This window comes from Thamnophis sirtalis, unplaced genomic scaffold (genome assembly GCF_051295495.1).
Source record: "Thamnophis sirtalis isolate CommonGarterSnake01/CBP01778 unplaced genomic scaffold, rThaSir2_p1.2 scaffold_6, whole genome shotgun sequence".
In the NCBI taxonomy this organism is placed as follows: Eukaryota; Metazoa; Chordata; class Lepidosauria; order Squamata; family Natricidae; genus Thamnophis; species Thamnophis sirtalis.
In genome coordinates this window covers 78,365,855-78,390,788 of record NW_028261386.1, presented here as the reverse complement: position 1 = coordinate 78,390,788, position 24,934 = coordinate 78,365,855, and the positions used below count along the sequence as shown (strand labels likewise).

The window sequence follows — 24,934 nt, the reverse complement described above, 5'->3', positions numbered from 1 at the left end:
CTACTACCCAAAAATGCCCACTAGAACAGCTTGAAGTTTATGTTAGCTAATAAAATTGCTTGCCAAAAATCCTTAATTTCTGTGGCTGCTGTACCAGCAAAAATAAAATAACTGGAAAGCAAAGGTGGGGGGGGGGCAGGGAGAGGTGTCAGTAAGGTGAAAGTGATGAGTCAGGATTTGCATTGACCTGGTTTTTCTTCCCATAGTCATTTATAGCCTCATCTTCCCTGGTTTTAAAATTCAGAATTTGACATTTTGTGAAGTGGTTGATAGTGTACTATTAGGGACTTAGTTAAGAGAGCGCCTGCCTTCCTTTCCCACTGCTTCTTGGATTCTTTTCCAATTGATTTTATAATATATCTTCTACGGTATCTTATCCAGTGAGGCAAGTGCTCTATTAATGCAAATGTTTAAAAGATAGTGTTTTGCTAATGATCTAATCTGTCTTCCATAAATATCATTTAAGTACCTTATATTCTGAGGAGATAAACTCTTTTGAATGTTTGTAACTACAGTATTTCACAACCGGCCAATCCATCTGAACTTGCTTTTAGAATTGCTTTTTGTCCTATGATAGTTAAGCTTTCAACATTTAAGCCTACTAGACCTTTTGCATCAAAATTCATTGTTGTTGAAGCCTCATGTGTTTGTTATCAGTATCTTCTCATTCACCGGATTGTTCAGATTTGATTACTATTAATGTACATTTAATAATAGTGTGCATGCTAGAATATATTTATCAGCCTCATGTTTGATTTTCTTAGTCCAAGAAGGACTGTCATTAGGTGCCAACAGATTCAGTAGTAAATCAAAAATTATCACTGAAATATGTAAAATATTATATTTGTAAGGGACTGTGACTGTAGTTGGCAGATCAAAATAGCTTTTTATATTCAAGTACTTTCTTGCAAATAGTGTTGCTTAGCAAGGAATGTTTGTGTGAAATATTAGGAGTCTTAATTATTCAGAATGTTTTCACTTCCATTTTCCATGTCTTTCTCATATAGTTTTCCCCCCATTGTTTTATAAATGTATAAATTCAGAGCTCTGGGAACTTTGCTTTATTAGCAGAGCTCTAGGAAAAGTTATATATGAATAACTGATGTATACAGAGAGAGTGACATATTGGTGAAATTTAACTCTTTATTAGGATTAAAACACAATATAACTGAAACATTAATTAAGATAATCCTGCTTTTGGACACAATACTTCTAGTGACTTCTATGACTTTCCTTTCGTAGCTTGATTCTCCAAGTGCTCATGTTTTGTTTAAGACATGTATGAAAAATAGTTTTCTCAAAGCAGGATTAGGATTAAAACTTCTATACTGATGATCTGATAGTGGAGGAGCTTTTTCAAAGACAGTTTACATTCTGTCTATGCTGTTTAGATTAGCATATACCCCTATATAGATGTTAGCAGTTCTATTGAAGACCAGGCCAATTTGTGGAATACAGAGAAGGCCCTAACAGTTGACACTAATGCTTCTAAGTACAACTAGTTGTAACGGAACTCAAGACACATCTTGATGTACTAACAAATTAGTGTAATGAAATTAGTAAGGAAATGGCTGTAGTGGAGAAATGTAACATAATCCATAATGCAGATGGAAATGCAAATGAAGGAATTTTCAGGAAGGATTACAGTAAATCAAACATGGAGTTGGGGTGCTTTAAGTGGTTTAGCCAAAAAAGAAAACAGCACTAGTCACAGCAATTAAACAGGGCAAATTTATTGACCTCGGTTGAGTCTGCAATGACTCAACCGAATAGTGATGCTTTTTCTCACTGTATGGCATATCCATCAAGATATTGGGGGATATAATCCAGAAATGTTGAAACAATTTTCTACATGCTTTTCAAATGAAATTGATCAGATTTGCAGCAGTTTCCACTGTTGATGTAGATCATAGGGTACCTTTTTAGATAACCTTGATAACTGCTTATCCTGTTCATATGGAATGCTTTTCAGCTTTTATTTCTTCAGGACAGCGACATAATATATGGAGAGCTAAAGGCCATCTTCTGGTTGCTCAGACTTTGCCTTTAAATTGGCCAGGTTTTAGTTTGACCCTGTGGCCATTGAAGGAATTGTTCAGTGTCTCCTTGATTTTTTTAAAAAAATGTCCTGCCTTACTACTCTTAAATAATTATTTTCTTAGATATAGTGATTGAGAAAGTGGTGGCCAATACTGAAGCAGCTTTGGTCACACCTTGATGTAGATTTTGTTAGTATGACCCAGCTTGCTTTCCAGGATCTCTCAGCAATTTTAATGTTATCAAGTAGGATATCTTTCTGAGACACTAGTGGGTTTGGATCTAAAGACACTAGATCCATGGGAGCATGGTTCCTATCTAAAAAAGGGTGCTGGGACACTATAGGCATGTGATGTCTTCTATGGTGCTTAACGTCTAAATGAAATAGTTAATGGTGTTCATTTGAAGCTTTGGAATGCAATTACATCAATATCCTGATGGCAACCAATGTCGCAGTCACCAGCCCCAAGAAAGTAATCAATCTTCTTGAATGTTGCCTAGTCTAATGATGATCTAGATTAAGGAACTGAAATTAACTCCCAAGAAGTCAATATAATATTGGTAATGCTTGAATGGAATCAGTTTGGGATGTGGGATTGCACTTTACAGAATCAGCTGTTTGGGAGACTTTTTCCTTCTCTTGTTATTGGAATAGTGCCTGTCCTTCATGGTTCATCTGTCATGTACATGGAACATTGGCTTCATCTATAATGCTTCTAGGCTGTGGAATACACTCCCCAAGGTTGACTCCTTTTTCCCCTGTATTTAGGAAAGTCACAACAGCATGACATTTTTCTTAAGCTTTTAATTGATATTTATTTCAATTCTATTGTGCTGGTGTTGGTTTTAAATGTCCATTTCAGTTAAATTTGTGTAAGTCACATTGAGGCTATAGATAGGCTGAAAAGAGAAGTATAAATTCAGTAATAAATAAAACCAATAGTGAGATGGAGACAGCAGACCAAATGCAATTTTTTTTCCTAGCGACAATGCATCAACTCAGTCAAAAGTGATATAAAAATATCACAGGAATATATCTTATTTAATCTGTCAGACCAGAGTGCGTGTGTGCATTGCATTTGATGGGTGATCGATTGAATGAACTCAAATGTCCAAAAGTATTTTCAGAGTTGAGAACTCTCTGTATAATTTTTCTGTGATAAATTACAGTATTTGACTAAAATGTAAAATTAATATTCGTATGTCTTAACATTAACCAAAGAACTTTGGTTTTTTGTTTTTAGCACTACATTTAAAGCAGGGATAAGCATCATTTTTTGAAATGAGGTATTCACTGGTCTTGTATTATGGTAGAGAACAAAAGCAGGCAAAATTAGTAGGTGTGACATGATGCAAAGGTCTACTCAAATTCATATTAATAATTCATATGGAAGTAGCAAAACCATGATCTTCTCCATATGAATTGTTAATATATGGTTGAGATTCTCCCTTTAATCATGCCCTAAGCATTCCTAAAGCAGTTTTTTGGGGGGGAGGGCGGGGGGTAATAACAGTGGACCCAACTCTCAAAATAGAGAATAGGACAATAATGGCAGCCTTTTGGTTATAAAGGCAGAAGATGAACAATGGATACCAGACAAATTTTAGGAATGTATATTGTGTCATATTCTGTCATATTTCTCATATAGGTTGGACGGGATTTGCAAAAAGTATGTTTGAGAAATTGTTATTAAGTATAATTAGAATTTCCTGTCTTCTCATCTAATTTTATTTTAAGATTTATTAATCATCTTTGTATAACATTGTCTTATTTGTGTAGATGTGATAAAGTCCAAACTACAGCGTTACTGCTATAGTTATAATGCCATGTATAATTCCAAGATTTAAACTATATATATATATATATATAGTATACTATATAATTCCTTCTCAACTCAAATGTCATGAGATTAAAAAAAAAAAGTACTAACAACATTCAATATTTACCTTAATTTAAGTTAATGATAGGGAGGTCCCTAATTTTTCTCTCTATCATGTCTATTTAACTTTAGGTTTTATGACAAGCATTCAAAGAAACCCTCAATTGTCACAATATGCATCTCAGCAGACTGGACCTTCTATGTCACCCCATCCTTCACCTGGAGGTCAAATGCATTCTGGAATCGGGAGCTTTCCACAAAGTAATTCAAGTGGTACTTATGGAGCTCAGATGAGCCAGTATGGGCCACAAGGTAAAATAATTAACATTAATCAGTTTTCTATGACTTATTCTATTGAAAAATGTGTTACAGGTCTCCTCGACTTACAACAGTTCATTTAATGACAGTTCAAACTTACAAAGGCACTGAAGCAAATGACTTATGACCGTTTTTCACACTCACAACCATTGTAGCATCCCCATGGTTCCATGATTAAAATTCGGATGCTTGGCAACTGATTCTTATTTATGATGTTTGCAGTGACTCTGAGTCATGTGAACACCTTTTGTGACCTTTTGACAAGCAAAGTAAAAGGGGAAGCCAGATTCACTTAACAAGTATGTTAGTAACTTAACAATTGCAGTGATTCACTTAACAACTGTGGCAACAAAGGTCATAAAATGGGACAAAATTCACTTGACAACTGACTCACTTAGGAACAAAAACTTTGGACTTAATTGTGGTCATAAGTTGAGCTACATATGTCAAAGATGGTGGTCTCATATATATATGTGTGTGTGTGTATGTGTGTGTGTGTATGTATGTGTATATGTAAAAAAATTAAGGGGGAAGTGTTTGCATTGTATTATTGTGCATTTCATAGTTATATGTGTAAGATACCAATTCAGACTTATCAAGTTAAAGATATTAATATTTTGGGATAGATTGTATCATGCATGTATTTGAGATTCATTGGATGATCAGTATTAGTTTAGCTCTTAATATATAAATACAAAAAATGGCAATGATACAACGCAACCTTCCAAAATGTGTCTAATTTTTCTTACAAAGCAACAACCACTAATGCAAAGAGATAGGCTTGGCTTAAATCCACGTGACAGTAACAATCAGCAAACTGAATGAGGACCCTTCTTTTGAAACAATTTTTTAAAATTTATTTCTGGCACAGATGGTTCAATTTAACTCAGTTTATTGGCAATTGGAAAAAAAAATATTGTGCTTTGGCTTCTCAGCCAAGCAGCAGTTCCTGACTGACTTAGGCTTGGAACTAAGCAGGATTGGATCCAATTAGTATTTGGAAGAGAGATCTCTTGGGAATATCAAAGCTGTAGGCTAGACTGGGAAGCTGAAAAAGAATCCCAGAAGGTAGTGACAAACTTTTCTATATTGTTATTAAGGGAAAATATATGACTATCTCCACAAAGTCACTATGAATCAAGCTCAGTTTGAAGAAGACTTGCAGTGATTCTGCAGCTTTCATTTACCTTGCCATCATAAATTAGATCATTTTTCGTGTGTGGATCAGGGTGATACCAGCTTATTTTTACCATAGCAGATGATGGCATATTCTGAGAAAATACTGTAGCATAATCTAATAAAGCTGAGTGTGGGCTGCTTGAAATTGTAAGTAATGTGTGACACAATGAAGCAGCCATGTGCTCCGCTTACGATTTTTCAGTTCCATTGTTGAATGTTACATTCTGCAGCTTTGCTTTGTTATCTGCCCAACTTTAAATGTTTTTTCTATCCCCTCATTTTCATCATAGCAACTTTACTAGACTAAAGCAGCTCTCTGTTGTTAGCATATATAATATGAAAGAGATTGACATATTTCAGTGACATGGTGTGATATGCATGATTGTGATGGAGATCAAGAACATTAAATATTAGAAAGTCAATTATTATTTACTTAATGTGTGTGTCATCCAACTTTCAACTGTGGGTGGCTCACAACAATCAAAGTACTTTGCAATAAAATCAATAATATATAATCTAAATTACTGAAACAGTTATCCTAAAATAACAAAAAGATCATTGGATTCCTTCTGAAAACTTTAGGGCTTTTCTATAGAAGTACGATTAGACTATGATGATCTTCATTCATTTCATTCATTCATTTATTGGTTTTGTATGCCGCCCACTCCTGAAGGACTCTGGGCAGCTTACAATAAAACAGGGAAAGGGGATAAATAAGACAATACAAGACAATACAACAATTTAAAATACGACAACATTCACGGATGAAGTGGGGCTGGATACTTCAATAGCCACCAGCCTGCCGGAACAGCCAGGACTTGGTAGCTTTACGGAAGGCCGGGAGGGTAGTAAGGGTCCGGATTTCCACGGGGAGCTCGTTCCAGAGGGCCGGAGCTGCAACAGAGAAGGCTGAAATTTATCTTTACTGATAAATTTCATAAACTTCATTACCTTTGATATGATGACTATAGACATGGATAAAATTAGCAGCGTAATAGCTTCAGTCACAACAGAGTAATATAGTCTTGCAACTTGCAGCTGTTTACAAGAATTACAAGAACATTGCAGTCTTCATTTTAAAAGGATTTAGAAGACCCGGAGCTGTCTTTAAGGTAGAATGTTATTTTATCTACCTAAATACAGAATACAGATTAACAGAGTTGGAAGGGACCTTGTAGGTCATCTAGTAGTGCTAAATATTAAGGAAGGGTGGACATGCTCCAAATTATTGGTAGAAATGCACATTGCTTTATAGCAGTCAGAGCTGATTTTTAGCTTGATATGAAGATGTTTGTAAATAAATACATGTTGGCCAAAGCTTTTTTAAAATTGTTTTTAAAGCAAGGGTTCCTTAAAAGTTCTGACATCTTGTGTACTGAGTCAAGGAGAAAGCGCGCACTAGCTCAGCCAAGTATATGGAGAAAGATTTGCTGGATTTGCTGAAAAACTGAAGGAATATAAATGATTAAATATTGTCTGAAATATTGAATGCTCCAAAAGGAAGACCTTTTTAGTAGCCTCTAAATGAAGGTTTCAATGTATACACTGGCCCTTAGATGAACTGAGAAGAACTATACAGATAGTCTTCAATTTATAAATGTTCATTTAACAACCGTTTACCTCAGAAAAATTGGCTTCCAACCCAACCTTGAAGACTGTCACACAACCTGCCCGGTATTTACAACAGTTGCAACATCTTGCAGTCATGTTTGTTATCTGCTCAGCAGGCTTCCAAAATCAAAATTAATTGTGAAAGCCTGATTCATTTAACAACCATAGTAAAAATAGTCATAAAATTGGTCTGGTCATGTGATCACTTGCTTAACAATTGCAACAATTTAACAACCAAAGTTCCAGTCCCAATTTTGACTGTAAGTCAAGGACTACCTTTGATGATATGAAGTCTTCATTTTTGTGGTGTTTCAAATTGGATTTTTATTTTTATTTCCTTCATTTATTTGGTGGTGAGATAAAATTATGTATTTCTGGATATAACAATTATAAGCTTGTTGTCAGTCAAAATAATTTTGTTGTGCTAGTTTGCGTTTTAAAGTGAGGATTAAGTATTTAGTGTGGAAATTTGATAAAATAAAAATAAATACATTTCCAAGTTCTTTTGCTTAAAGAGATGTTGCAATAGTGTATACTTTTTAAATATGTTAATTTCAGTTATGGATGATTCATAAATAGAGACTGGTTCTAGATAAATCAGTTATTGATAGGAAAAGACAATAGTAATACTGTTCTCATTTTAAAGTATATGGGAATTCTTAAAATTCCTCAACATACACTCTCTGTTTCCCTGTCATGGCCTGCCCTGTGTTCAGTGCCCTTATTTTATGTTCTTGTTTGTAATAGAAGATGTTTATAGGCAAATATTTAGATCCCCAAATATTGTTGGACTTCAATTCTATGATTCTTAACCAGATTTCATGTAGATGGGGGGGAATGAAACTTGTAATACAGCAGCATTTCAAAATAGATAGTCTTTGAAACAGGTTTGGATCATGGTTTGGACTGGCTTCCAGGAAGCAAATCATCTAACAACTGAAGGGCGGGGGGGCAGTACATCAACAAAGGTTTAGGTCTCATTGCCAGGATGGTTTTTGTACTAGACCAATGTTTGTTTCCCATCCCAAAGAAATATATGGAATAAAAATGAATTAAAATTACACAAGTGGATTGTAAATAACCTTCAAACCAATAAAGAAATATTTCTTGCAGTAAACAGTTTTGTTAGCTGTCAAGTGGTTGAAATTATTGTATGTTGTGAATATAAACAGCTGGAGCAGTTTGCATTATTCAGCAATTTACCATGGAGCTATCTAACTGAATTTGTGTGTGAAAAGCAGTACATGCCACATTAAACACGCATTGTTTGTAGCTTACATTTTGGGGAGAAAGAGTTCTTCTAGTGGAGATATTCCCATTGCTCAGGTTCCAGATACCAGGATAAGATGGTCATGATATTACTTAATTTTCCAGGATGGATTATATAATTAGGTAGCACCAGCATACTGACGATACTTCACCCTGTGGTGATGGATGAGCTCAACCAGAGACCTCATGTAGGTGTTGGAAAAAAGTGAATAAGTAAAAGTAGATCATTGTCATAATAAAACACACAAGCCAACCTCTACATTCTGCAGTTTGTATTTTTAAAAAGTTCTGCACTATAAATCTGTGGTATTTAGTTCCCATAATTGATTTGGAATCAGCCAAAAATGATTACTTTCTGATTAAAATCCTGCTATGTAATATCTGTGCTGTGATATTTCAGAATTGTGAAATGGGTTTCTTGCTGAATGACAGCAATTGTGCAACTGGAATTTCTATTTTGATTTGTAGAATTCAGCTCAGATTTAAAATCCTAAATAATACGAATGGTTTAGTTTTAGAATAGATGCTAGTGTTGAAGAAAACAACCTGCTGCAATTAATCATTTATTCCTGAGCTTCTGTTTTCTTATTGAATTCTGAAAGCATCATCTTTTACCATTCCACATACATCAGCACAGGCTTGTTTTATGCCGCATGTGCCACTGCAATAAATATCTGGGCTTCAGGCAAGAATGAGAAACATAAAAAACATTAATTTCCATGGTTTTAATTCATAACTTCTGAAGCACTTGTAACTTTAAAGTGTAAATAAGAAGTGAAAACCACTTTCGGAACATTGCTAGTGTTGCATAGTAAACCCAGTATTTGAATAATAGTGTCTATCAGTTCACATACAATGTTTTGGCTGCCAGAAGTTATGAGCAGGTGGCAGACAAGAAATTATTTGCAATTTGTATTAGGCTAAATTTTAAAAACCACATGACTCATTTCTAAGTTCATGTGTGTATGAACCTAGTGTTGTTTTTAATTTTAACTTATAAGGTGAAAGTTCATTGGCAAATGAATGAATAGTATGGTACATAACAAGTAAATTTCCTAGAATCTGTGTAGAAAACTTTTACAGAAATAAAGTCAGTTTTATAACTTGTTTCTTTGATACTGGGGATATTTTTTATTATTATTTTAGCACCTAAAATTGGGCATGTGCTACATAGATAAGAAAACAGATTTTGTCCAAAAGGACTTGCAAATAAGTTTAGCTAACCCACATTATTAGTGTACATTTAATATATCTAATTATTTGCCAGATATTATCATGTAAAAGGCAATGAAAGGTTTTAAAAGGTTGGGATGCTGAAACTGCTTGAAATCAAACTGGAGTTACAACATGTTTCTTAATTTGGCCCTTAATACAAAATTCTGCAAAGCCAATTTAAACTGAGCCACATAGGAATAAACATAGCAAGGAAAAACAAAGTTTTAAACTCCTATTTTTTTTCTTTCAAATTTTATTTATAAGAGAATGTTAATGTTTTTCTTTTTTATATTTTGGCTTCCTTATACATGTAAGCTCCAGTGCTAAGCAACTTAGTTTCTTCCTCCATATGAGGCTCCAATCCTCTGGATTTCATTCTAATTAGCTGAAATGGTTGAAGAAAGAATAGGCTGCTTATTAACGTTCCAAGGCTGTTGTGCCAAAGAGTACTTACTTAAAAAGTGTGGGCTTTTTTGCACTTGGCTGCCTGATATCCCAGCTGATGGGGACTAGCTCAGCATCTGCTCCATTCATTGAATCTAATGGTGCATCCATCTGCTTGCTGTCAAAGCCACTGCCAGCAAATTATGAATCTATTAGAAAAACATGGAAATTTGTACTTTTCTTTCTTGGTTTTCTCTGTCATTTATTGTTGGTATTTATATAGGTGTTGAAAGAAGTCTACCTTTTTTTCTTCTTCTTAAATATTATCACATTATTGATACCCGGGTTTCTATTTAACAGAAGCTTTGTACTTTATAATGCAGACACTAAATCTGCTGTCTTATCTTATATCTGTTTTAATTATTATGTCATTCTGAATGCAATATTTGGTTAAAAGTTATGTAAAGAAGGATTAGGGAATGAAAGGTTTATGAGATCTGTTAATCTGTTGTCTTCTTCCCAAGTTTCCTCATAGCTGCTATATGGTGACCTTGCAGTTACAGTATATAGGAAATTCTTAAGGTGAAATGCCAAATCAGGAATAGCCAAGACAAAAGTTAGACGTAGTTTTCTGTTTGACCTCTGATAGACATAGAAACATTTTTGTTGCTTTCAGCAAACACGGTTGTGCAGAATAAAACCTGATTCTTAATAGATAGGTGTAAGCATGGTGCAAATAGCAAAGTGTAGACTAATTCTGTTAATTATGATTTCACTTGTATCAAAAAGTGCTAAATGGGAGCAAAATACAAATAATATTCAACTAATGACCAAATTGGGACTGTAAAAATTGTCATTTAGTGGTACATTTGTTAAGGGAGACATTACCAATCTGCAACTTGTGACCTGCCAGCTTCTTTGTTGACTTTGATTTTCAAAAAGTGGCTGGGAAGGTTACAAATGGCAATCACGTGACTGAAGGATACTGTAGTTGTCATAAGTGCAAGCCAGTTGACAAGTGACCAGATTGCATGTGTAATGGTTGAAGTATGAGGACTAGTCACTTTTTTCAGTTTCTTTGCAATGTTGAACTGTGGCCAAACAAATGGTTGTAAGTGGATAATTACCTGTAACTATCCATCATACTTGAGTGACCACCTAAGGCTTTGCAGGAACGTCAGTAGAGTGGGAGGTTTAGATTAAGAAGATTGCTGAATCCAATTAAGACTTGGTTGGGGAACCACCAGGAAATCCTAAAATTGGACATTACACTGGGAAACCAGATGCCTAGAAAAAAGCTTCTTGCCAAGAACAGCATGGATAAATACTTGTAGTCACCAGGAGTTAAACATTTAAGATAAATTTTATCTTACATTTTAAAAAACAAACAAAATCTGGGCAGGCACTAGAGCTTGTTTGTTATTTATTGTTCTTTTAATGTTGTAAAGTAGTGCAGACTCATTTGGAATGGGGCAAATAGTCTATACATTAAATAAATGTTTCCCTGGTGAGAACCCAACATGCCAATCACATGTGTATCCTTGCCTTCTGAAACCAAATGTATAATGCTGTTTGATTTCTTTTAAAGGATAGAATGGAGCTGTAATGTTTAAGCATGGGGCATTCTGATCCCATTATCAGTCAGTGTAAGAAACAACCCACAGCCTAGATGTCTTATTAAAAAGGAAAAGTGAATTATATAATAAGATGAGATGCCACACTTGTTCTGCTGTCTATCTCTTACACAAAGTAGAATGTGTATGAAGGGGTATATTCATTGTGGGAGTCTTCCTCAGTGAAATCTTTAAAAAAAGGAAAAGAACAAGGCGAAGGAGCCATTTTGTACCAGGCCCGCTACATCATTGTGAGTTCTCCCTTTGTGTCATTCTGTTGCTACCTCTGCATTTTCCATTCTGTGGCTCTGGCTACTGCACGATGATTAACAAGGCAGCCACTGTTTCCCCCACGGCCTACTTTTTCACTGGCTCAAGGTTGCCTCAGCCTTCCAACTTTCCGAGGTCAGTAAAATAAGGACCTAGATTGTTGAGAGCAATATGCTGACTCTGAATACTGCTCTGTAAAGCACTATGAAGCAGTATATAGATCCAAGTGCTATTGCCTTTGTTCACATTCGTCTACCAGGCTTTCCACATATTTATTTATTTATCAGCACAATATTTATTTATTTATCAGCACAAATAAAAAAAACACAAATATAACAAAGGCAACAGTAAAAATATTGGGTTTCTGTCGTGATGGACTCTTGTGACGAGCCGATTGACAGATGATGGAAGCAGTTAGCTTCCTCCCATAATTGGGGCTTACCAGGGGTTGTGACTCTAAATATATACCTTCTTCCCTGGCTTCAGCTGATAAGGAGGAGACCTGTGGCTTAATGGCTAAGACGTTTGCCTAAGATGCAATACAGCACAGGTTCGAATCCCAGTAAGGGTATGGCTAGCTGATGAGAGCTAAATAGCTTGAAATAGATCTATACTAGTCTTCCTTTATTTATTTATCAGCGCGCGCGCGCATGCGCACACACACACACACACACACATATATCCCTATTGATGTAGGCACATACGTTTCAGAAATAATAGATCCAGCAATGCTAATGCCTGACAGATACCGAATACTAACTAAGAATACTTGGGCATATTTTGCCCTGCTTAAATAATTGTAATGTACACAGCTTTCTCCAGAGGGCTCATTCCATAGATTCAGAACTGGTAACTTTATTTTCCTCTTCTATATTGTTTTGTTTAGGGAACTACTCCAGACAGTCAACATACTCTGGAGTGACCAACGCAAGTTACAGTGGACCAGGACCTGGTATGGGTATAAACGCCAGCAACCAGATGCATGGACAGGGTCCAGGCCAGCCTTGTGGTACCATTCCCTTGGGACGAATGCCATCAACTGTGATGCAAAGCAGACCGTTTCCTGGAAATATGAGCAGTATGACACCCAGTTCTCCGGGCATGGCTCAGCAAGGAGGCCCTGGGATGGGGCCACCCATGCCAACTGTGAACCGTAAGGCCCAGGAGGCAGCTGCAGCAGTGATGCAAGCTGCTGCCAACTCCGCCCAGAGCAGGTACGCTTCCAAGGGGAAGGATCTGAAAGCACTGACAATGTCCATGCTAAGTAAAACACATTTGTGTGTAAAAGAAAGAGAACAGTAGAGTGGGCTGAACCAAACCAAAACGACAAGGGTGAGTGTTGGAGGTTTTATAGCATGTTTTCTCTCAGAAAGCAAAAAATAAATAGAGGCGGAAATCCCACTGTTTAAAACAAAAACTATTTGCATCTAGCTTCTGAAAGAATACATTTAAATCTATGCAAGTGGTACAATAAATTGTTGGGAAAGCTGATGAGATAAATTGTGGGAAAAAGGCAGCATTACTGGAAAGATAAGCAAGATATCTTAAGCTTTCAGAATATTTATCTGCAGCCTTTGGCAAAAGAACTCAATGACGGCCAATCTTTGTAAATCAATTAGAATATCTGATTGGCATCTGCCATCCTGAGAAACAAAGTGGGTCCAGCATCTAGATTTCTGTACACAGGTTCTCCGGTCATTTTAGAATAAGGAAACAGACAAGTCATCTATTTGATTTCTAGATCCAATAACTGTAGCCTCCTACCTCTGGAATAATATTTCCAGACCTTTAAACTATTGATTGAAGTTTGTTAAGATCTACAAACAATGCAAAGACTGTGTTTGCACATGCTGTCCTTCCCCCATAGGCACCTATTGCAAACACATGAATTCATGTTCTTGGTTGTATCTTTTGGTTTCACTGTGTTAAAATAAGTGGAAATATCATTAAGAGAAAAATGAATTTCATGATTACTTTGCAAAACTGTGTTACTATTATATGCATCTGTATATTTAATGCATGCATATAAAACAGCATGCATATTTATAATACTTGAAAAAGTATAAACATTAGATATTCTTTTTTTAAAAAAAACATTCATTGCATTCCATATACATTACCAGTAAGTGCTCAAAATGCAGATAATCACATTACTACCAGAAAGGATAAGAATATTTTATTAGATTGCTTGACCTTTGTTTTATTACTTTAAGAATGTATATCTTGTTTGAACTGTGAGGAATATAATTTATAAAACAGCAATTTAGTTTTTGTTAATGTGTTCTCTTAATATGTAAAACCAACAGTTTCATAAAAATAACTGAAAGCCTGTGCAATTTAGCAGGCTGGTGGGTTTAGTGTTTTTTTTTTTTTCTTTTTCTTTTCTTTTTCTTTGAACAATCCATATTTTTCAGAAGTGAAAACTGGGTGTAAAAACAAAAATAAATAAATAAATAAGGCCATTTTCAGTACAATCAAGTGTTGCATTTCACAGCATCAATTGTGATATAAATAATTATAACTAATGTAAGATATATGTAGCATTTAGGTTCATAAATGAGGCATCTTGCAACTCCATTTTTTTAGAATTTGCTTTTCAGTTTCTATTTTCTATGATACAGTGCTTTATATTTTTTTCATCTCCTAGCAAACCCTCTTTTACTCTTTACCTAAGGAAAGGCTAAGTCATTACTATACTTTTATAGCAAAAAGGAAAACACCTGTAGGGAGTACCAAGGGGCTTTTTCAGGAGGCAACTGGACTTCCTTGTTTTTTCTTTGAAGACGTTTCACTTTTCATCGAAGAAGCTTCTTCAGCTTTGACATGAATGGAAGTGGGGAATGGAAGGATTTATATTCCTTGCAGAAAAATCTTTCCATTCCCCACTATCCTGTCAGAGCTGAAGAAGTTTCTTGGATGAGAAGCGAAACGTCTTCAAAGAAAAAACAAAGTCCAGTTGCCTCCTGAAAAAGCACCTTTGGGACAAGCATAAGCTGGATGACTTAGAATCTCCAGACATGAGATGAACTCCACCATTTAAGGCTAGGCAAGAACCACATTTTTCTACTTATTGCCAGAGAGTAAGAGAAAGCAATACAGCTGTTTTCCAAACAATAAGAATCCTGCCATCAGGTCCAAGCTTGTGGTCCAATACAAATCCAAAGAAGTTGTTCTTTTGTTCTGCTTTAGGCCACCATACATTCGGTCGCCTGCTTATCCCAGCCAGTCTGGGGCTGGCGGACGCCCCATGTTTTCTTCACAGCACCCCAACTATGGCAACGCTCAGGGTCCCATGATGCATCAGCCTGACCAGTACGGGTAGGTAGCCGTATCAACTGGACTTGCTGTGGAATCTTGACAGATTTTTTTTTTCCTGTACTGCCATTTAGCTGCCATTTGGCTACCAAAAGTACCCAACCGCAAATACAGGACTCACATCAGAAAAGCAGTTTAATTTTTGTTTTACTAACTGTGTCAGATATGATTTTTAAAATATGCATGTCACCTGTACTGCATGGCTTGTGGCATGGCTTTTTCCCTTCATGCTTGAAAGGGAAGGCAAGATTCTCATCGGCTGAAAATGAATTAAATTTTGCATTTTTCTGCACCATTACCTGTCCTCCATTTTTTTTCATTGATGTCTAGGAGCAATACCATGAAACTCTGATATTTCCATGACTGTATTGTTGATAATCATCACATTTCATTTCTCCCCTGGAGTAAAACATTCTATTTTTTGACAGGAAAAGAATATTGCAGAAGCTAAGTTAATAAAAGGCTTACTCAGAGTGCCATGATATCAACATTTAGACAGTTTATGTCAAGCAGGTGGGGAAATTTACTAATTCCTCCACCAGAGTAACTTGAATTTGCTAGCATGTATCTGAGGTAGAGAGAATTATTTTCTAATTATTATCTTCTTATGCCATAACGTTCCTATTGTAAGACTTGTGGGTTTTATTTTTGCAACACTTACTAACTTAACAATCTTATAACTTAGTTTCAAAACATAAGTGTTTTACTTCATAATTAAAGGGTTGACCCCCTGGAAAAATCAATATTTTTTTAAATCCTGAGTCTGCCTACAACTCACTATTACCACCACCAAGGAAATCAAGGCAAATGATTACAGCTTTTTGATCTGTGAGAAGTTTATGTGCATCTGTGTCTAAACAGGCAAGATTCCTCCTTGGAGAGCCTTTGAAGCTGACTCAAAGTGGAGTGTGTTTGTGTTTACATATTCCAAAAGCTATGAAATCATTTTATAAATAAAATAGGTAAGTTCCATATGGGATGACCCACTTGAAAATCAGTGTTGCTGAGAAGTATAATATTCAAATCATATTTGCGCTAAAACTGGGGGCATTTAAATTTCTCTAAGGGGTTACAAGAAGATGCAATGTAATCCAGGCTCTTTCAAAATCAGCAGATCCATTTAATCTCAGAAAGCAAGTTTGGCTTTTTCCCCCTTGGCAAGTCACCTTAAATAAATTTGTTATCTTACTTTAAATGGCATACATCAGGGAAGACTCACTTCAGAAAGTGAGGCAGAAAATCAGTGCTAGCTAACAAGAAATTGGAGTGTCAAGATTTGAGATTCAGATGGTTATATCCTTTATCTTGATATATACGTTTCTTTTCTAATTAACATCAAAGATTTAACTTACCACATTTTTTATATATAATCATCAGTCTCATTCTATTCAGTGAAGTTTACTCAGGCAAGTGACTACAAAATTGCACTTAAAAAACATAGTTCAGACATTTCTATGTGTTAGTAATATATTCAACATTGTACCATATTGTATTATTTCTGGGATAAGATTTAAAGGAGAATATTTGTAGCTCAGGGTTGAAATGAGGGTGCTCTCTGAACTTGCTTGTTTTCTTGCAGACGTTTCATTACCCTAATTAGGTAACATCATCAGTCCTAGTAAGGAATGAGGTTTGCTGTCAGTTGATATTCTGGTGTCTTCCAACTTCATTTACCGTATTTTTCAGAGTATAAAACACACCTTTTTCCCTCAAAAAAGAGGGTGAAAATCTGGGTGCATCTTATACACTGAATACAGCATTTTTGGCATACCAAAACCCCACCCCCCTTGTAAAAATGGACATGCAGAGGGCTTGGGAGGCTTGCAAAGTGCTCCTGAGGGCTGGGGAGGGCAAAAAAGGGCCATTTTTGCCCCCCTCCCAGCCCCTAAGGACACTCTACAAGCCTTCCAAAGCCTCTGCATGCCCCTTTTTTGCAAAACAAATGGGCCTTTTTTTCTCATTTTTGCCCCCCCCCCAGCCCCCAGGAGCACTCTAAGAACAGCCCAAAGCTCTGCATGCCTGTGTGTGTGTGTGTGTGTGTGTGCGCGCGCAAAAAATGAGGCGTGCAGAGGGTTTGGGAGGCCTGCAGAGTGCAATTTTTTTAAAAAAAAAATCACCTCTTCAAAATCATGGTGCGTCTTACACTCCAATGCATCTTATAGTCCGAAAAATACAATACATATAAATTCAACATAATACGTTCAGAATTACTGTTTGCAGTTTATTTTTTTCCATGGAATTTAATTTTTTTTGTTTGGATTTGATTTGAATACTGTGGATCTTATGCAATCAAAGCACTACTTTAACTACAGTATAGCCCAGCCCTGTTTAAAGAGTTTCTTCTCTGTACTAGTGGTTTGAAACATTATTCCAAATAATAAGTTTGTTCTTAAAGAACAGGAAATAACCTTGAAAAAGCAAGGTGTCATAAAGAGTTAAATTGATTTCCTTTTTTCTTCTTCCCTCCCTGCCTCCACCCCTACAAAGACATTTAGAAGCTGTATATAATGGATAAGGATAGTATGCTCAGATGTGACAAATCTTTGCAATTACCATGGAAGGATACAGTGAGTGCACTATAAAAATGAAGGATGGCAGCAAGAAGTGAGCTTAGACTTTCTCAACTGTTTAGATACGAAGAAGTAATAAAGGCAACAAATAAAGTTGAAATTAAAATTTTAAGGGTTTACCAATTTTGAAAGTCTCTGGATGAGCATCCAAGTTGAGATACACTAGCTCAGATAGACATTGTTGAGTCCACACATTGTGGCTTTTAACATTTATAAAAGAAACATCTTTAGTTTTGTGGAGTTAATAAACTCCTTTAAACAATGGAAGACAGATCCTTGTTTCCCCCCCCCCTCCCTCCTACCACAGGAGTATTTGCTTAATAGAAAGCACAGATAGCATTTGTTAGTATAGATTGGCATGTTACCATGGCAAATAAATGAACACTATCTGAGGAAGAAAATATGCAATAAAACTATCAAATTCTGCATAGTGGAGTACATGGATAAGGTTTCTTTCTTATAAATACATTGTGGATTCTGATGAAGTGCAGTGGAAAATTCAGGACAAATAAAAGAAAATAACTTTTAACACAGCCCATAATAAAATTTAAATATAGTGATGTTGACCAACTTGGACATTTCCAAAGTTGAGACTATGAATGCTGTTAAACATGAACATAGTATATTATTTGAAGTATCCAAGCATCTGGTTCATGTACCACAGTAAACTTCTGTAAGAATTTGTTCCAAAAAAAATAATAAATAGGTAGCTTCATTTATGATCCCAGTCACAAATCAGAAAACCATAATGTGTATTAAGATATTTTTATTAACCAGGTTGCTATATATCAGTTACAAGGGAATATGAACACGATCTTTGTTGTGAATTTCATCTTTGGCATCCAGATAGTAGCTATTCAATATTGGGGGTGGGGTGGGTGGGAAGAGAGGATGTAGGACTACATAGGCCTTGAGACAGCACCAGCAGAATTTTAATAAAATTGAATTTTTATTTTTAAATGAACCTCTCAGGTGCTCTGCAATGGCTACTAAGCAGTTTCACAGTCTTTTTCTGGTGCCATTCATGCTTCATCTAGGTTGCAGTTAAAGTCTGATTTAGGTGTTTCCTAAAGTCATGGCAACAGAGGGTGAGAAGCCATGGTTGTTTTTTTTTTAAATAAATGTTTTTTAATTTTAATTGAAACAAGTACAGCATCTTTCTTTACATCTGTAGAAAGTGTATCAATCGATTACAGATCCTCCACAGTCAACAAACATAACTCATATTAACTTAAGCATTATTATATATCCATTTTCATTTGACTGTAATTATTATTTAAAAGTATTAATACAAGTAATAATCTTGAACAATACCTGCCCACACCAGTGGGAAAAGAAAAAATCAAAAAGAAAAGGCAAAAAAAAAAAAAAAAAGACAAAAAAGAAAAAAGAAAAAACACGACAGGCAGGGAAAAAGAACAAAACAGAAGCCATGGTTGTTTGTGTAATTGTCCAGACCCTTGTATTGCTGTTAAAAAAAGAAGTACTGAAGTCCTTAGGAAGCTGGGGTAAGACATGTTCCTCTCCTTGCAAGACATTTCTAGGGGGCCTTATTGGAGTTGGGCTGGTTTTGCTACTGCCTGCAGCTGCTTGTCCCACAGAGTGTTTCTAGGAAGATTCCTATTTAGAAATTGACAGGGCTCCTTTGGGGAAAGAAGACATGAACATCTGTGCTCAAGCAAGGGAACTAGGCCCTTCTCTGTTGCCTGAGCATCAAATTTCATTGTAACCTGAACGTGTATCATGCTCATCACCCATGATTCTTTCTTGTACGTCACATATTACTGTCACACATAGGCCTGCTGCATTCTCAGGCTTCTGTTCTATGCATGCCAACGTGGGGTTGAGATATGATGACATGTTACATCAGGCAAAGAAAGCATGTAAGGCATTTTGAGGAAATAATGATTTATTTTATCGTGCCACTAGCCAGTGTCTCAGACAAGGAGAAACAGGAATGTAATCACTTTTGTTCAGCCTGATGGCCTTAGTGGTAGTGAGGTGGTGATATAGCAAATCTGTGTTTTGCAAGGTGATGCTGAAATTCAAATAATATATATGCTCTTTCTCAAATAATATATTTGAATATATTATGTAATATAGCTCTTTTTTTCTTATGTACACTTCTGTAAATGCAAATGAATGGATTGTTTTTAGTATGGATGAGTTCAGAATACAAATTCTCTATGTATAGTATAAACTTAAATAACAGACCCTCTGTGGGGGCGGGGTCAGAGGGAGAGGGAGCATACATGTGTGAACACACATGCTATGTATATACACATATACACTCATACACACAAATATTTCTTTATAAATAACTGGGTCCTCTATCAGCATTATCTGGTGCTGTGTTGCTGTTTGTAATTCATATTTCATGTTGCTGTTGCTAGCAAAGCACTTTTTCACATTTCTCCAGAGTCCTGAGCATGTGAGACTGCTGATGGCCCAATAGCCATTGGCAAGGAAATATTGTTAATAGACATAATACATTTATGTGTCAAAGAGAAGAAATAGGGCAAAAAGTTTTAGAAAGCAATATGCTTGCGTTGAATTTGATAAGGCTATGATTTTTCCTACTGAATGTATACATTTACACAAAACTGTGGCTGAAGCAATCCATTTTATCTTGATGCTTGATTTGAGATTACAATTTTAAAAACAACTCATAGCATGCACATTACATACAGCAAATAAAGTTAAAAGCAGTGGAATGAATTTATACAAAATCTGCAGTTGCTGTTTGTTTTTAGTTTCTGCACTAGTTCAATACGAAGTTTATTTTCCAATTTTCTCCATAAGAAGTTTACTGTCCCTAGCGTATTTGTCCCAATGTCTGTATAGGAAGCAAAATTATTTATAGATGCAGAACTGGAGAATGAATTCCATATTAAACCAATCTCTGTCCTGATTTATATTAATAACAGTGATTTTTTTTATCAAGAAGAACTTCTAGGGCTTCCTGGGAGGAGCCTGCTGGTGGTGGCAGCAAAAAATCAGCTGCCTCCGAATTCCTGGCTACGTACCTGTTTAGAGGATCTTCCATCTGACGTCTTATCAGGTTTTCTTATCCTTCAGGCAAGAAGGAAAGAAGAAATTGTTTTGCTGGCAAATGCTCTTCGATTTTTGCAGCTTTTGTGCTTGCAGGGAAAGGGGGGCTAGCCCAAGGCAGAACGGCTGTCCGTGCTGGGAATTTCAAACTGCCTTGTGCAGGACAAAGTAGGTCTCCCCCACTCAGTTCAAAGTTTTGTTTGATTTAATCTTATCACGAGCTGAATCCGTTTCCGTGGACAATAATTGTTTATCAACATTTTAGCTTCTTTTCTTTTTCTCCTCCGAAAAATTATTTACTTAGAGGCTTTTAAAATGGCGCCGAGCAGGCTGGTTTCTCCGGTAATAATGAACACTTTTTGTTAATTCTCACAAGAATTCACAAGAATTCAAAACAAAAGAGATTGCTTATCATATGTTTTGGTTTCACAATAGGCCAGCAGAAGCTTTTGGCTTCAAAACCAAATATTAACTTGAAGTTGTAAATTTTTTTCTTATTACTATTCAAAATACCAGCTTCAATTTTGTAAAAGGCTTTCTTATCCAGCTGCGTTACAAGATGGCGATTTTATAGCTTCTGCGTTTGATATATGACACACTCAATCAGCTCTATTCTCCTGAAGACTTCTCCTTATTAACTGTTAAAAGTCTATAAATAATATCCCATTTAAAACCGAGGGGAGCAGAGACTTTGTTTGTTTGTGCGTTTTTTATAATGGCTCCCAAATCGAAGCAGTCTAAGCGTCTCCTTAATAATACATCTCAAGAAATTGTTACAAAATCGCTGCCCTTGCCTCCCACGCCCTCTACTGGAGATCTCTTAACGCAAGAATTTCTTTTTGAAACCCTTAAAGAGTTCAGACAGGAAATTAAACAACTTTTATCGGACTTATATGATAAACTGGACGCCAAGATTGCTCAAACAAGGGAAGATACGATCAGAGTTATGACTGTTATGACAGACTATGTTTCTGAAATGGAGGACAAATTGGAACTTTTGGAAAAAACTAATTCTAATTTGACATCTAAAATTCAAACGTTACAACAGGAAGTTGAAAATGCTCAAAAACAACTCGTTATGATAAATTACAATAAGACTGCGTTTGCAATAAGAGTCAGAGGATTGCGTGAAAAGGAACAGGAGAATTTGAAACAGACCTTTTTTGAGGCTTTCAGACGTTCGGTGGGAAGTCCGGGATTTAACTTTGATTGGCAGATTCAAAAAATTTATCGCCAGAACTCGTGTGTAGCAAAACAACGACAGCTTCCGAGGGACATAATTATATATTTCACCACAAGAGAATCCAGAAATGCGATAATACAGAAGTTCTACAATAACAGGCTGCGAATCGATGGACAGGACTTGATTGTTTTTAAAGAAATACCATCTCAAATATTAAGAGCAAGGAGAGACTACACTTTCTTAACTGAAAAACTCAGAGATTCTCAGATACAATATAAATGGGAAGTGCCATCTAGTATCACAGTCACATTTGAGAACCAAAAATATCGTCTCAATTCTGTTTGCGAAGCCTGAGATTTTTACTACAAAACTCTGAAGGTGGGACTTCCTGATTCACCTGGACTTGGAGAAAGACAAGGAGAAGGAGAAGATAAGCAGCGGGACACGTGGCTACAAGGCGGAGGGTGTTGCTTTCCCCTTCCGGAAGGACAGAAGAGTAAAGAATAAAGATCCAGCTATGCCTTTAAAATACTTCTTAAATTTTTAATTTGAATAAAATTTCAGGACTCCTGTCTGGTATAAAATGACAAAGCTGTATACCGATGAAGAGATATTGAGACTGAAAGAAGCGGTGCTGAATTTGGACATATATTGTATGGGACTTATATAAGACTTGTTTGAATCTTAATTTAAACTGCACATGATCTATTCTTTGGGGCGAGGAGAGCAGAGATCGTAGTTTTCTTGGATTGTGGTTTGGGATGAATGGAGTCGGGTGGCGTGGGGTAGATGGAAGGGTAGTGAAAGTTCAATTAGATTACCTTGATCTAGAATGTAAGCTGATTTTTGTATAAATTGTTATTTGAATACAAGGTTAAGAAAGATTATCTGGAGAGTCTACACGAGGGTGGAGTAAATATGAGAGGAGCAATGGATGAGGATAAAATATATATGCGGACACGGGTAAAGGCAGGATGGGAGGTATAGAATTTATATGCGGAAGCAGGTAAAGACATTGTTTAAGATTTTAAAAATAATGAGAAGCTGAGTTTAATGTTAGAGAGTATATTGACTTCTCTTTCTTGGGGGGGGGTTTCCCCCCTTTTTTTTCTTTTTATTATTCTTTTCTTTTTTGTTCTTTATTTTATTTTTTTTTATTTTATTTTGTAACTTCTAATCTATTTGGTTTCAATATACTCCAGACTTTGTTTGATAAAGAACGATGCCGGGAATGGGACCTGGGAAGTCGGAAGGGGGTCAGGGAGGGGGGTTCAGGGGGTGGGTGGGGGGGAGGGTGGAAATATAGACTCAATTTTCAGAACAATGAATGCACTTGGATACTGTTGCTTTTTTTTCTTTTTTTTCTTTTCTTCTTTCTTTTCCTTTTATTTTTCTTTTGTTTTAGTACAAAACAAATAGACCAATGAATACTAGAAATACACCGAAGCGAGGTGTAGAGGGAAAGAAGAGGGGGGAATTAAGAGGGAGTGAGAAGGGAATGTAAGGAGGGTGAGATGGTGGGAAGGGGAGAAAGGAATGGCTGAGGGGGAGGGGAAGTAGAAGAGGGGATTGTTGGAAGGGAGAAATGAAAGTTGGAGGGGTAGAAGGAAGGGTGTATGTAGGATAGAAGTGTTATGAGTTGTTTATTGCTTCTTCTTTTTTTAACTGCACAGTATTTAAGTGATTGTATAAAGGAAAAGGAAAATGTAATAAAAGAATCTTTGATAGAAGAAGAACTTCTAGTAGTTTAGCACTTCATAGTTGTTATAGTTAATTTTGAATTCAGTTTTTATTGACTGATAACTGGGTGGATGCAAGGCTTATCAAATTGGCCAAGACACGGAATTGGGTAGATGTTAAAGAAGACACAAATTTGAAAGCAATGGTAGGTGAGAAAATAGGCTGAAAACAACAATAAAATTTAATGAAAATCTGGAATTGTTTATCACATGTACTGATATAAAATAAGAGCTTGGCAGTAATCCTTGTGATAGAGATTTTGGAATAAAAGCTATTCCAAGCTAATTATGAATGGGTTTTGCTTCATCAGCAAAAATATATTTTCTAAATTACAGGAAAAACTGTTTTACATTATTCCACCATTATTGGTTAGTTTTTTTCCATTTTGTGTCCAGTTCTATAGAAGGAGGATTGAGACAAACTAGAACAGATTAAGAAAGTATACTTCTAGAAGCCATGTTCCTTGATAAGGAACTGGGAATATTTAATTTTGAGAAGACTAGAATGATATACACTAGTTCAGGTACCTGAAAATATGTCAGAAGAAAACCAGGACCTGATCTTTATTATCTTTTCATGTGCAGAGCATATTATGGAATAATGAATGTAAGTTATTTGGAGGCAGAGTTTGATTAAATATAAGTATGGATTTCCTAAATTTGAAAGCAATTTAAAATAGAATTAATACTTCAGAGAGGTGGGACTCACCTGTATTATGCTCAAGTAGAATCTGGACAGCAGTTCATCATTGATGTTTTTAACTGCATAAAAAAGTGGCTGGACTCAGTAAGCTAAATGGCTCTTTCCAACTAGTCTTTGTATGATTGTGGCATCCTAATTTCTGTAATACTAAAGTAAGTCTTTCTGTGCGCAGGAACCTGTTCCTGCAGTTCCCAAAGTTGAATTGAATTGAATTTATTGGTCTTGTATGCCGCCCACTCCCGAAGGACTCCGGGCGGCTTACAATAAACAAAGGAAGGGGATAAATAGACAAATAGACAAACAACAATTTAAAATACACAACATTCATAGTTCCCGTGGGGCTGACTATTTCAACAGCCCCCCAGCCTGCCGGAACAGCCAGGTCTTCGTGGCTTTGCGGAAGACCGGGAGAGTAGTAAGGGTCCGGATTTCGACAGGGAGCTCGTTCCAGAGGGCTGGAGCTGCAACAGAGAAAGCTCTCCCCCAGGGAGTCGCCAGCCGACATTGGCTGGCAGATGGGATCCAGAGGAGGCCTAGTCTGTGCGATCTGATCGGTCTATGGGAGGTAATTGGCAGGAGGCAGTCTCTCAGGTACCC

General features: G+C 36.2%; 1 protein-coding gene across 10 annotated transcripts in view; it reads left to right on the top strand.

Moving 5' to 3' along the window:
• Positions 1 to 24,934, top strand: part of ARID1B (AT-rich interaction domain 1B) — a 452,871-nt gene that overhangs the window by 367,498 nt on the left and 60,439 nt on the right. For 5 of the 10 annotated variants that reach the window (XM_087718246.1, XM_087718243.1, XM_087718245.1 and 2 more), the window contains 3 exons: positions 4,050 to 4,229; positions 12,663 to 12,990; positions 14,966 to 15,094. In XM_087718246.1, coding sequence (XP_087574372.1) covers positions 4,050 to 4,229; positions 12,663 to 12,990; positions 14,966 to 15,094 — 637 coding nt within the window. The remainder of the gene's footprint in view (positions 1 to 4,049; positions 4,230 to 12,662; positions 12,991 to 14,965; positions 15,095 to 24,934) is intronic. The other 5 variants (XM_087718250.1, XM_087718248.1, XM_087718249.1 and 2 more) reach the window with 1 other exon arrangement.